Below are 15,258 nucleotides of genomic sequence, written 5' to 3'. Positions count from 1 at the left end.
GGGAACGTGGAGAGGTCTAGCATGAGTGGTCATGGGCCACTAAGAGGCCCGAGAGCGACCGGAGTGAGTGAGTGAAAATAAAAGTATAAATAAAATAATATCCGATATATTGGAAGGAGTTACATGAATCGATATTGAAGGAAATATGAAAGATGAATTTGCTTCTTAAGTCATTGATATACACGGGAAAAATTCATTCCTCATCTTTTTTCCGGAGAAAATTCAAGTTTTTTTTATTCCTAACTATTACTGTTCTTAAATTAAACCAGTAAGATCAGGTACTCAAAAATTATGCACTATTCCCAATGTTTAAGTATCGTAACAAATATTTTTACCAGCCAAAATTCTAATTCCTTGTCATCAACTAAATAGCGTAATAAGACTTCCAATAACCGCTTTTTCACCGGCTCATAAAGAAGATAAGACCTATTGTCGTAGTATTTACTTTCTGGGAAAGAAAACGATACAATCGAAACTGGGAGAAAACAAAATAAAGAGCATGTGTGGGATGCTGCCACATACATCCATGCAAGAAATGGAATGAAGGGGTGACTAATTAAACCCGTAGATTCTTTAAAATCTTGTAATGAAGATAAACAGACAATCAAGACGACAGCAGCGGGATGCAGGTCCGCGCATTTCACTACAATGACCACTGGACAGTGACTGACTATGCACACGGCGGGAAAAAAAGCGGTGTTGACACATCTAATTACATTGGTGCCACGATGCATAATGAAATAGTGGTCTTACAATACGTGCAATGAGAAAATAGAAATGGGAACATAAATATCATTCTTCAACACACTAATACTAAAGCAAATGTACATTAATGTTCATAAACTGTACATAATGTAATTAATATACAGCCTAACATTAGATATCTGTACAGAGTAGAAATGAGTTGGGCACTCCTACCCGCTGCTTTTGTGCCCACTGATGGACTCGATTCACTAAGCTCGATTGGTATGATGAAGAATTGAAAACCAGCTATATTCCACTTGCCCCCCAACCAAAAAAAAAAAAAAAAAAAAACATGACAATAATGACCTACTGCATCTAAATACAACATTTTCACGCCCACATATTAGACGATCATCCGCAACACCTCACCCACTCCCACCAGTGAATAATAACCGCTTACCTCGGTACCACACGGCGTTGTACTGACATTGAAAGGAGTGACAGTTATTATGCGGTTGTATATTGTTTCTACCTCCTGGGGACTGTCTATCCATTTGTAGACGATGTCGAATGGAGCGAAGGTGTTGTTCCCGAAGAACGAGAAAAGCCTGCAATATGAAATGCAAGTGAAACCAGTTTACCCAGACACATCCACTTCCTCATCCATTTACTAGTGTTAACTCATATATATATATATATATATATATATATATATATATATATATATATATATATATATATATAATGTGCGTGTGTGTGTGTGGTAGTTTGTAGTACTACTGTGGACCCGGGCTACCTCATAAAACACGAAAAAGGGTAGATTTTCTAGCATAATATTTCGGCAACCTTTATTAGATGGAATTCTGTCATAGCAGCAGATACCATATACTATATATATATATATATATATATATATATATATATATATATATATATATATATAATCACGTTCCAAACTTTCGTGATTCAGTTATATATATATATATATATATATATATATATATATATATATATATATATATATAATATATATATATATTATATATATATATATATATATATTATATATATATATATATATATATATATATATATATATATATATATATATTATATATATATATATATATATATATATATATATATATACTATATATATATATATATTTTTAGATATATATATAATAATGTGTATGATTTTTATTATATCACCGTGACATATTTTACATTAAACATTAAGCTAAAAATGTCATTAATATCTATTGCGCTCCCTTGTCAGTTTTAAGTTAAGAGGCTAAATTTCCCATCTGTGAATGTTTTTCCATCTTTTGTTATGAAACTTATTGTTTTGATTTTTCTTTCTTTTTTTAGCGACTCACGTTCACATCCTTGCCATATGAGAGGTGGAAAGAAAACACGCTTCTGATATTCATACTACTTGGGTAACTCAATAAGTCATCATTTTTAGAAAATGGGAGCATAATCGAAATTCGCAAATAATAACTGAAAAATAGAAATTAATCCCACCATTTATAAAACCCCTTCCACACGAGGGGCAAAAGCACGGCGGCCAAACACTTACAAATTTTGTGGGTAGATGGCAATCGCGAGGGTGGTCCAGTTTGCCTGCCTTGGACTGTTTGATCTGGTAACACTGTTAAAAGGCAAGAGATTACTGGCAAATCAGAGTGACTGTGGTGTCTTTCCCCCTTGTGTGGAAGTGGCTTTTAAGGGTATTTTAGCATACATTGAGTTCAATCTTGGCTCAGGAGTTAGTGTGAATGGTGTGCTGACTACTGATGTATACATATATTTGTGTTTGAAGTGCCATCTTCTCTCTGAAAAATATATAGATAATATAAATATATGTGAGCTTTTTAAGAGTTGTTTAGTTGATTGATATGGTTGTAAGTGCTGGCGTTTAAGTTATCGGTCAGAGAAAACCCACCCCCTTAACCCTTCCCACTTAAAAGGTGGCTCTCACCAGCCGCAATCCCTTTCCACACGCACCGGGCACCGTCTATCAGGGGAAACCCGTTTGCCTTAAAAATGAAGAACAAATTAATATTCCTCTCTCCCTTCGTGAATCAACCCCTTTCTTCTTATTCCCATTCTCCTTGTCTCCGGCCCGGTCTCGAAACGGAATTCTGCTCTTACTAAGAAAAAATAAATGACATAATTACTTGTGATCATCACAGTCGTCTCCATAACCTCCGCACACGAAGTTGATGGCCAGAGAGTCGATGGCTGCGTAATACACGTGGTCACAGGAGCTGTAGGTGGAACTGGAGTATTCGTCCGCAATGTAGTAGTCCGTTGTCCACACAGACGTTTTAGTAGAATCATTCCCTGTTCATAACAGAAAGACAAGCGCCTCAGTGGCGTGGTTGGTATGGTCTTTGCCTGCCACCTCGGTGGGAGCGAGTTCGATTCTCGGGCATTCCACTGTGGGGTTAGAGATGTGTATTTCTGGTGATAGAAGTTCACTCTCGGCATTGTTCGGAAGTCACGTAAAGCCGTTGGTCCCGTTGCTAAATAACCGCTGATTCCATGCAACGTAAAAACACCATACAAACCAATACAACCATAACAGAGAGACAATGGTCATCATAAAACAACAGATAATTAGTAAACATTAAAAGTATAATTCTGTGTTGAATCAGCGATCATTTCAATATGCTATTTCCTTCACAGCAAGAGCAAAACAATGCAAGACTAGAGAAAAGATTTTACCTTCTTTAATATATGCAAAAAGTCTGCTCAGTTAATTTTAATAACCATTAACCTCTAAGAACACAAATAAGAGAATGATGCAGATATGCCAAAATAAACACAGGTATTTCAAATGATATCAAACAATGATTAGAGTGAAAGCAAAGTACATGCATCTATAGATAAAATGTCCTCTTGACTCGCCACTGCCGATGATTCTGCACTGCACAGACCATCTCCCCCACACACACCCCCCCCCACTCTAAACCTATGGAATTGTGTCTTAATCTCACTTAACCTCTCTTGATGATGTTATTGCACCTAGACAGTATTTTCATATGAGTAGATGAGGTTTGGTTCGCTCTATTCTTTCTAAGATATATAAACTTAATATTTATGTAACAAATACCCATCAACTTTCCCTTTATGTTAGTCTGTGACCCCAAACATTTGACACCTGAGAAGTAGTTGGTCAGATAGATTGCATAGTGACCCTTATTTCTTTATTCTATCTCTAAGTAACTGGTTGGGCTCTCAAGTTCTTTCCACATGCATCCCGTCCGCAGGTCTTTCCCATGCATATTAGATGTTTACCTTCTTAAATGTAAGAGCTTCATCCTCATCTTGTAGTCACCAGCACATACTTAGTCTATAGATATTAGGTTACTTGGCCGTTGATTCCAAGAGTTACATATTAATTACCTATGCCTTATACGCATCGGACACAAATCTGCATTTGCATTCTCGCGGATGTTGCGTAAGTTGCAAACTTGAGAATCAGACAGTTGGATCAGTCCCTCATGCACTTTACTATTAAAAACATAAACTTTTCTACTCTGTTTATTTTCTTTATTCTTTACCCTACTGCCGTTTTATTAATCAAGTTTGTCATCACTTTATACATCATTCCTGCGGGAGTCTATGGGTAATTTAATATTTGAGTTATCTCTTAACTTCATTATTACGTACTCCGCAATTTTCCTTCGGCATAAGAGCCAAAGACACCCCTTTTTCCTCTTCAAATGGGAGACAACTAACATGAAATAGCCATTTGTTACATGCTTAGCATTTGGTTGCCTGTAGTACAGAACATCAGTTCGACAGGCATATGCGTGATGGAGTCGATATCAACTTATATCTTTCTGTATATCAGGATGGATAATGTCACTTTCACCCCTAGTTACTGATTTTAAAAGGCATAAAATCAAATCCTAATCAGTTTTTTTATGGTGTTTTTACGTTGCATGGAACCAGTGGTTATTCAGGGATGGGACCAACGGCTTTACGTGACTTCCAAACCATGTCGAGAGTGAACTTCTATCACCAGAAATACACATCTCTAACCCCTCAGCGGAATAAATCCTAATCAGTGAAGGTGTTTACTCGTATATCCTTTGGGTGCAAACTGAAGACAAGGTAAAAAGAATTTACTGTTGGTGAATAACTTAGAGTATTAACAGGCATGTATGGGTTAATGACAGAATTGTGATATAAGTATAATTTGCATTACCAGTATACAGTTCGGTTGGGACGAGGAAGGTCGAATGGTGCGGGTGACACGTAAAGTAACAGAAGTTCTTCTTGAGGTTGTCGAGGCAGGCGGGACATGGCTTGAAGACGCCCTCTAGTTTGGAGAATTCGCCTGTCATGTCTGCTATGTTGTCTTTGTCACAACAGGTGTCGAAGGTCCCGTCTTCTTTTCCTGGAGTAAAAGCAAAAGGGTGGGGGTAGTTATGAAACATCGCGTAAAGCTCCAAGACCATATGTCACTGTGGAAGTATCACTACTGTTTTGAGAAATGTTCACTGTAGACTACTAAGGTTCTGTCTAGCATTACTGCCAATGTTATGCTGTCTAACATGCCTCCAGTCCTCAGTCCTTCTCCACCTCTAGGCAGTAAGAGGGAGATGCGTGTTAGATAGTATAACAGACACACACGGACACACCCTGAATAGCCAAGCTCGATAGAACCATAGACGAAGTTGTAGTGTATTTAACACTTCTTAATAGTCAAAACCTAATTGTTGACAATTTTGCACACATGCTGAAGCACTCTCTCCCTGAGTAAAGGAAATATATATTTAAAAAAGTAAACTCACTTATTTCGTCCATTAGGCTGGGACAGTGCTCTTCAAGCAGTTCGATGCTTTTCGAGTCCAGGAGAGGCTTGGCTTCTCCGTCGTAGGCGCAGTTCAGCATTTTCTCTGGCTTGTTGGGGTTCGGCTCACACATGCCATACCAGATACATTTCCCATATGTAGGAATTGGGACTTTTACGTCGTAAGCCTAAAGCGGGGATAGAGAACAATAAAAGATTGTACCAGCATACACACACACACACGCATATATATATATATATATATATATATATATATATATATATTATATATATATATATATATATATATATATATTATATATATAATATATTGCTACTGTCAAAATGCATATATCCCCTCTTTGACTGTATAATATATTGTAAAAGAATATATATAAAAGAGAATGTAGAAAGAGAGAGAATATCTTTGTACGTTCAAAGCTAGAATTGTTTCAGTAACTTTTCATCTCCTCGAGATTAAGGGAGTTCGAGTCTTCGTTGTGTTTTTAAAAACATGTCAGTCTTAATTATCGCTCGATCTCCGTCTTGATCAGGTACGTGTCTGTTGAACTAGAACATGCATGAATGTATATACTCGTTTGATACGCATTCATCTTTGCCTGAAACCATGTGCAGATTTCACAGTTCGTATGTAAAGTTGCGTCACTTTTCGAAGCTTCTGGAAGAATTGTCTCAAAACGTTTTGTGTCATCTCCACTGCCCAGCTCTTGTGCCAAATGAAAGATTTCATTCGGGGCTTAAACCTCAAAGCGTTTACATCTCTCTCTCCCTCTGCCTCGCCATAATTGATATTAACGTAACGTAAAATGGTCACTCATAACTTGTAGATTTCAGATTTGATATTTCTTAGAGTTTATTTGGTGTTATTTAGTGCTTTTTGTGGAATCTGAACAAATATTTTACAATTGTGTGTAATGACGCCTATTTCTGTGAATTGGTGATTTTTTTGAAGAAAGAAGTTGGTATACCAAGGTAAAGTGTGTTATATTTTTATTAGTTGCAACTAATAACTGATGGTTACAAAGGTTTGGTAAAAACTAATAACTAATAGTAACAGTAGTTTGGTAAAAACTAATATCTAATGGTTATAATGGCTTGAGTGAAAAGATTTACATTTTTATACAATGCAAGCTTTTGTGTGTTGTGTTTGTTTCATTTGAAGTGCATTTATCCATTTTCTTATTGAAGTGATTTTTATGTTTTGTGCATTTATCCATTTTTTCTTGTTGAGTTTTGTGTGTTTTTTATATTATTCCTGTGTGATTAATACTTTTTGCAATTTTGGTATTTTCCACATTTTTCTGTTTTCATTTGCATTCACAATTTAATTAACTTAGTTATTTTCATTACTTAATCATTGCACATTTAATTAAATTTAACAATTGTGAATTAATTTGCATTTAATTAGAATTCATTTCAAGTTTTATTGTTATTTAGCACTTGTGAATTAATTTCAAATTTTCAATTATTGCCTAACGCTTTTGAATTTTGATTGAATTAATTTTCTTGAATTTTGTGATAAATTAATTTTGATTTAATTTTACTTAATTGATTCAAGAATTAACTAAACTTTGCTTTGTTTTCAAGTAACAGTAATTTTCCCTGATGTTGTGAATTTCACTCATAAATTTTGAGTTTAATAATAAATTTTTGTATTTAAAATTTTTATAAGTGTTTTCTTTATTTTACACCAGTATTTAATTATGATTATATTGATGTTGGGTAGAAACATAGAGTGGTAATTGATCTGTTTTCCTTCAATTAACTTGAAGTGACTTAGAACCAGGGAAGTACTTAGACTTTTGAAATCTGGGAAATACTTAGACTTAAAGTTGTTGATGGAGTGATGCCCTTTGATTAATTTAATTACTTACAAGATTACCTCACACCTGTTTTGATAAACTTAGCCTGATTTTCTGCAATACTGGTAAGTTGTTAAGGGATCACTGTTGCGTTTAGAGTATTCAGTCGTTTAGTACCTGTGATGAGGGTTCAGGTGTCTGGCTGTTGTGAGGTAACGATTAATGAATGGTAAGAGTAGTAACCAGATACTTGGCACTTCGTTACAATATATATATATATATATATATATGTATATATATATACATATATATATGTGGTTACAAAGGTATATATATATATATATATATATATATATATATATATATATATATTTATATATATTATATATATGAATCTACTGGTCACTTTTTACCAAATACAAATGTAATTTTGATTAACCACAATGCCCTCTTAAATTACCTCTCGATTTCATCACATATCATACGTTGCCAATTTTCATGTATGGTAATCTATTAGCTTCATGGAGTCTATTGAAATAGTTTTCATTTCTTGAAATGTGGTTCTTTTGTTTGCATCAGATAGAATGAATAAATCTTATTTCGTAATATTCTTCGTTAAAAACTCGGGTTCATTAATGAAAATAAGCTATGGGCATATTTTTTCCCCGCGATCGCCGATCTGAGTTTAGGGACCTATGATTTTTAAGAGGATTTAAAAGGTCAAGGTCAATATCATTAAAGGATACTCGCTCTCGATCACCCCACCACCTGAGGCCAAGGAAATAGTCTATAATTTCCTGAAATACTTCATTTTTTAAAAGCATCATGAAGGTCCTGCAACAGAGAACATCTGAAGCAACAAAAGTATCAGAAATGACTATTCGTAGACTTATCAAGGAAGCAAGAGAGGCGGGAAATATAGTGAAATCTCCAGTGTTTCAAAAAAGAAAAGGGAAAGTGAGTCCTGTGACTGACTTGGATAATTTTGATGAAATGTTTCTAAGGGCATAATAGATCGATTGACTTATGAATTTATGTCTCAAGTCCAAACACCAGAGCCAACAGGCCATTCAGCGTATCTATAATTATAGAAAGAGAAAGAAGGAATAGCTAAATAGAATCGGGAATGAAAATGAAAAAAAAAAGTTAACAGGGAAGAAGCAACCCCTTTCCCTCGACTTCCAAGGTCTAAAGCGAATCCTCCTAAGAAGGATTATATCTGCGGGAAGCATTTAATGGGACTTACATACCCGTAGATATGACAACTCTGCCTTTTCTACCTGGCCCCACCCTAGCGATCTTAGAAAAGTAAACGCACTATTATGATGAATGATGCCACAATCGCCATGGCCACAATATATAGATAGGTCAAAACATCTCACTAGTATTTAGAGACGAAAGAAGAATAACTTCATACAATCCTAAGGGTAGCAGACTACACATTGACGAGATACACAGGCTTTGTCAGTCAAAACAGGCTCTCGTAATGTTTATGTCGAAGTCCGACGATTTTGCGTATTTTTGCTTGTAAAATCATGAAAATAGAGAAGTGTCAACTGATAAAAATTCACTTTCCCATTTCAGTGTTACTGGAGTGATGCTTATTATTTTTATTTATACATTTCTTTTATTATGGAAGCTGCCATGTTAGACGTAACCAAAATCATTCTTTCTGCACTTACTATATCAAAGTATGGCCTATAGTGGCATTTTGTTCTCTGTTGCCTTGACATACACACATAATATATTTATGAATATATATATGTATAAGTTAGATGTATGTAAGAAATATCCTTATCAGTCTTATCTATTTCAAATTATCATGACCTGGCTAACAAACGTGAAACAACGTCTATGATCTTGTTTATCGTATGTTGCCGTAATACTGCTCTAAAGGACAGTAACCTAGCAGATAAAGCGTTGTAATCTGTTTACCTGATTGTGTTTTTCGCTTACTCGGGGAGTATGCCTACAAACGAATTTGTTGTTGTTGTTGTTGTTGCTGTTCTTGTTGTGGGGGCGGGTTGGTAGGAAAGGTCTATGGAAGAGCCTAAAAAGGTCTGAAAAAGGTCTTTTCACGTTGAGGTAAAGATACATTTGATTATATGATTTACTTAGTATAATGAAAATGCAAAAAATAAATAATGTGCAGGTTAAACAGTACGGATAAAAATTATTTCTAAAAAAACATTGCGTATTAATTTTAATTTTCGTTGATGAAACCAGGCTCTATTTGACTGTAGATTTTAGCGTGTTTTAATCTATATTGTGTACTGAATTTAGGCTATGATTCTGTTCGATTATTTTGTTTGCACATATAACTGAGAATATATGAACGTGTTTAATTAGTGTCCTTTTTATTTGATCCTTGTTGTTAGTATAAGCAGTACTAAGTACGAGTATTAATTACGAAGACCACTTCACGTTAAGTTAGGAATATAATGTTGACAACTGGAGTGAGGGGAAAATCTTTCTAGCGTCCCAAGTAAGCTGGAGGTATCATAACGCCTTGTTGTCTATGTGTTTTAGGAAAAATATAAGTGAATATATTATCTTTCTGCAGAGGCAAAACATCCGTGTCTGATTCCAGCTTTAATATATTCTTATTTTGCATATTCTTCGTTCTACCTTTATTCACATCAGTCTTATTCCGAATTTGTATAATTTTTTTGTCTATGTGTTATAGGAAAGAGGCAAAACAGAGGCAAAACATCCGTGTCTGATTCCAGTTTTCATATATTCTTATTTTGCATATGCCTTCTTCCCCCTTTATTCATATCAGGCTTGTGCCCAATTTTGAGCCTCACTTTTGCAACACCTGCATATCCGCCTGTTTTTCAATTTTGACAAGCACATTTGTCTACCAGATCATGATATCTCATGGAGGGCAGTTCACGAAACATTTTGTTTCAATTCCCAGAACTAATGTCCGTAAGATGTCTTCACCGGTGAGCACAAGAGAATGAAGAGATAAAGAAGTCATAGCCTACTCCCTTACTCCATAGACAACGTATACATGAGTTGTAGTAATAGCCCAACTTCAGATCCATGGATTAATTCTTTTCTGTTCTTCATGCATACACTGGTGAGGTTATTCAACTTTGTAGACAAAATCTTGTTAATTTTGACTGCGTACACTTCGATGCGAGCGTTTTCAGTTATTGGATTGTTCTTGTTAGTAAGTTTTTACCCGGTATGTATCCGCCTCATCTCCGAGGTGTTAGGACTAAACATGGCGGAAGCTCCCTCGGGCGCCGTGTTTAGTACTAGCCCCTCGGGGATCAAAGTATTATGTACACCCATTTCTATATTATGTGGTCGACAAATTATATTGATAAACGATATCTTCGTGCGGCCGTCTACTTCACTTAGCATGAATTTACTCTGGACTTGGACAAAATTGTCGATACATACCGGGTTAATACCAAGTTAATGTTCTTTACGTTAGTTGGCCCTTTTGATCAGAAGGTTTTTAGTAAGCAAAAGTGCAAGCAGTTAATAGTCATTGCCTGGAACCGGCCTCTACCGAGACCTGGACTCACCAGGCAAAGATTTTCTTCATCAGTCAAGTAAGTTATCCACAATGTGCATTATTGGAATCGGTAGGAATTGCGGGACGATTGTCACAAATTACGCATTAGGATCACGGAAAGGTAGACGAGGCCGTAGCCAATATTGTTAAAAGTGATCAGATCGTGTAAAACTTCTTCATGAGAGATTCGGGATATGACCTTAGGGGTTGTAACAAATAACAGGGTTGTGTATTGAAACAGTGATGCATGTAACAGGAATAGTAAGTATAACTCTTCGTTTTTTCAACCCGTATGCTGATTTCCAGAAAGTCTACACAAATAATTATTACTACTAGACGGACGTTATTCAGCAAAAACGTTATTTTCAATACTAACCCAAACAAAGGGTCCCTGGAAGCGTGACTTTTCATAAGTCTGTCACCAGGACGGTTTTAAAAATCTACCAGTAGTGAAAGCCACAATTTGAGATGATGTTTAACACAACTCAGGCTTCATATTCTTTGTTAAACATCTGGGATCCAAATATGAAGTTACTGACCAACTCTTCCCAGTGGTATCATTCCATTCCGCAGCAGATATCTCAAGTTATCTATGCCATAACATTTGAAGATGGCCTACACTTTTCGATAAAGAAGATTAATATTGAGGGTTAGACCATTATTCAATCATCAGACTTCATAATATCATTATCTGGCTTATCAGCGCTGTTATCCAGAAAGACGTATTGTCAACTACGCGACGCCTGAAACTTCCCTTAGGTAATTAGCAGCATTAATTCATGATTTCAAGGGCGCCTTGCTTCAAGGGTGTTTGACATTTGTTTACCATAATAAGAATAATTGCCAGAATTATTATTCAGAATGGAAACATGATCTACTAGGTGAAGCAGCTTCCAGTTGTGTTCGGTCAGTTACAATGCCATTAAAAAGAGCGTGCCATTTGTTTCCAAACTCTTGCCGTTCCAGATAGACCAGTAAACAAAGAAAACTGTGAACTGGACATACATCCTCTTGCAAAGCAGAAGTGGGTAGTGTATGTATCACCATTTAAACATAATGTTGGATACATCGGACTCCTACAATTCCACCGTGAAAAACATGAGGTTTACTCATGGAAATCACATTCATTATCACTGCATGCGGTGTTTTCTATTCGATTGCCACATGTCACTTTGTTTCCTCACTTGAAATTTATCCTGCCTTGTAGACTGGCTGCACAAGCTGTCTTGAATTTGTAATTATGGCGAATTTTGAACTTTATAATCGATAAGATACAAGAAGTATTAGGAAACTTGATTTTCTCATAAGGAAAAAAAACGGTTTTGAATTTTTTGTAGAACAGACAAAGTGAAATGCAATTCGATAAAGCGTTTGATTGATTACCTGAGTCATTGTGATGTCAATATTATCATTGCAAGAATAAAAAAAAAGAGTATATTGGCAGGAAGGACTGATAACGAATGTTGAAAGTGTTATGGCATCATGAGTGTCTACGCAAGTAACATACTTCACAGGAAATGAAATTGATCGGAGGTGTAGATAAATAACTAAAAGTGGAATTACAAAGGCGTGATTATGATGTGGCAAATTTAGCTACAGCGATAAGATTAAAATTACCTTTCCTGTAATTAGGTACAAGCCATTGAGAATTTTTTTCGATTAAGAAATAAAAAAATACTCAATCTAAGGTAATGGAATGCCCGAGAACTACGGTGTTTTCGTTGATACGTACTTACACGATTATAACTTCTCACATTTATGACTATTCATTCCGCAGAAGTAAAAATGTTCGAGCGACTTAGTCATCTCGGATTTCGGTAATCTGTAAAACAGTTAAGTAGACAATGGATAGTGTTTGATAATGTTATCTGTTTGAAAAAATAATATGGGACAGGTTGCTCTGCATTTGTATTCAAGAGCATTTTTCTTCCAACATGGAAAGTGGTCATAGTTTAGGTGCCTCTCCCAATGGGATTAGCATAATTGTCCAAATACTCTGCTTGATTACCATAGTTACTTGAATTGTCCTTCAAGTTTTCTTTCGGACACAATGTGAAGTTGTAAGTTTCTTTAAATATTTGCCAGTATCAGTAGCGGACTTGTTAAATCGTCCCACTGAATTTGCTGTATATTATCAAGAGAAAATATAAAAATTCATTCTTTTCTCGAATAATTCGTCTAACAGTTAGGCAGACGGCCAGACAGACTGAATGAAAACATAATCACTTATACAAATGTAACTAACTATAACAACCGACATTTATTATTGTTGCATTAACACGTCTGGTTAAATGAAGAATGTCAGTGTTTATATTAAACATCAACCTTCACGATTCTACAAACACGTTTTGCTCATTTTTTACTTGAACGATTTTGAAAGCTAACAGTAACTGGACTTGGAACAAATACTGGACTTTGGAAATACTGGACTCTGGTACATATGGATAGAAATCCGCCCAGATGCCTAAATTTTGTTACTGGATGGTAGCACTTACAGAGGCAAAAAAAATGCCTGGTATCAAATCAAATCTCAGTAGTGCTTGGAAAGTGCGGATCTCTCTGCAGGAAAAGAATTGTTAATATTCACAAAAAATATCGCCAGCTGCGACTCGCCAGTCCTTCCCTTCGCTGCTTGTAAGCTTAATAACACCTGAGACTACGTTAATTGCAAATATCTCAGCAGTTGATTAAGGTTGTTCCTTTTTGGATTAATATTACATGAGGTGGTAACTACTTGATCTACTAAGGTGCCATGACAATCTTACAAGGTGAAGCCTACCAAAAAGTGAATGGAGTTCACGCCATTGCAGAATTTCTGCATTCCTTGCCCTTTTAACCGATTTAACACATATATAGTACATAAAAATGATTCATCTAGATATTTTTGTCCTCAGTTGCAATTATCAGTTTTATTTCAGTGCAAGAATGAGGTCAAGGGTCTCACTGAAGATTCCAACTTCCTTTTACCTAGACATTTCTCTTCCTTCCAAGCCTTCATTACAGAGCTCCTGTTACCTTTCTAGCACATGCTTGGTAATTCACTTCCTCTCTTCCTACTAGCATCCAGAATAGTTTTTCCTGAATTTATAAACCAGTCATCCATTCACATTTTGCTGCCATACGTATCAGCTATCTTAAATTTTAAACATTCTTTCAGATTATCTGTACCCTATCATTTGCTAAAAATTTATCTACAGACCTTGGCCACTGCTCTCCTTGTTCCACATATTACGTAGTACTTAGTACTATCTCCATCTCTGTACCCTCCCTTTTTTTTTTTATATCTGTTACAAGAATTCTAGGAAGCATATCACATGGTTTACATGATATCCATTCTGACGGCAAATGAGTTATTCTTCCAGTTCTCAACAAGTATAGTAGGTTGAAGTTGCCCACAAGATTGATCACAAGGTTAATGTGCTAACAGAGCCTGGTCACCCATTAAAGTTGCTGAACTTCGCTATTTTTAATGTACGTCATGATCTTATACCCTTAATCATTAACGTATATATACTAGCAAAAAACAAGTTATGGCACTGAATCTCAGTCGTTAAACCGATGGGGAAAACCTTATCAGCACAAGGTTCAGAGTTTGGACCATAGGCCTATAAATATAAGTAGTACTTGAGAAAAACAGAATTCGATGGGGATCGATAAGATATACTTGTGCAACCATTTGCGCGATGTTCCCTTCCAACGCTTACTAACCATCACTTTGAGAACCACGACACTTCCTTACCTTTGCAATTGTTGCTAGGAGTAAAATCACTCCCAAATTTCGCATCGCAGCGATATATTTCATGGTGTGATTTCAAGTTTCGTCAAAAACTAGGCGTCAGCTGCTTTGGTCCCAACACGTCTCTCGTCGTGCTCATACGTTTAGACTAGGAACGACTGGTAAGCTATGACGGATGTGAAAACTCTTGCTCTTTTTATGTTCCAGCAAATTTAGTCATTCTCTGTGGTTTTCAATGCAGTTAGATGGAATTTGAACCTCCAGTACAGAGTGCCTCTCAAAGCCCTTCGTAACCAAAGCTCGTCGTCGACACTTTATGAATGAAGGATGGTCACGAAAAAGCTAAAGAACGGACTGAGGCGGCGGTCCAGACAACTAACTGGTCGAATGACGGCCTGAAATCAGAGAGAGAGCTATTTTAACGATTGCCACCTACAGTTTAGTATTCGCTCGCCTCATGTGACGATTCCCTCGCTGAACGATACGTGGTGAAATCTGTTGACTTTTCGTTCAGAACTTTCTCTTTTAGGCAACAGAAAAATGCTCGTTTTATTTTCAGGTTTCAAAAATACCTATTGGCATATGAGTGTCAGTATTTTTTCCCCTTCTCACTTATTTGAGCATCAACTTTAGCTTCTTTTCCGCAACGAAAGAGAGAAAATAGAAAAATATA

General features: G+C 36.0%; 1 protein-coding gene across 2 annotated transcripts in view; it reads right to left on the bottom strand.

Moving 5' to 3' along the window:
• The window catches only part of LOC135217282 (NPC intracellular cholesterol transporter 1-like), a 42,371-nt gene extending 27,363 nt beyond the window's left edge, over positions 1-15,008 (bottom strand). For both annotated transcript variants that reach the window (XM_064253030.1, XM_064253031.1), the window contains exons 1-5: positions 14,589-15,008; positions 5,496-5,682; positions 4,907-5,098; positions 2,868-3,033; positions 1,145-1,292 (exon numbers count right to left, since the gene is read on the bottom strand). In XM_064253030.1, the coding sequence (XP_064109100.1) occupies positions 1,145-1,292; positions 2,868-3,033; positions 4,907-5,098; positions 5,496-5,682; positions 14,589-14,651 (756 nt within the window). In that variant the 5' untranslated portion in view covers positions 14,652-15,008. The remainder of the gene's footprint in view (positions 1-1,144; positions 1,293-2,867; positions 3,034-4,906; positions 5,099-5,495; positions 5,683-14,588) is intronic.
• Positions 15,009-15,258: the final 250 nt, after the last annotated feature.

The sequence above is a fragment of the Macrobrachium nipponense genome, chromosome 7 (assembly GCF_015104395.2).
Source record: "Macrobrachium nipponense isolate FS-2020 chromosome 7, ASM1510439v2, whole genome shotgun sequence".
NCBI classification, from domain to species: Eukaryota; Metazoa; Arthropoda; class Malacostraca; order Decapoda; family Palaemonidae; genus Macrobrachium; species Macrobrachium nipponense.
Note: the sequence above shows the minus strand (reverse complement) of the source record. Positions and strands in the feature narration are given on the sequence as shown.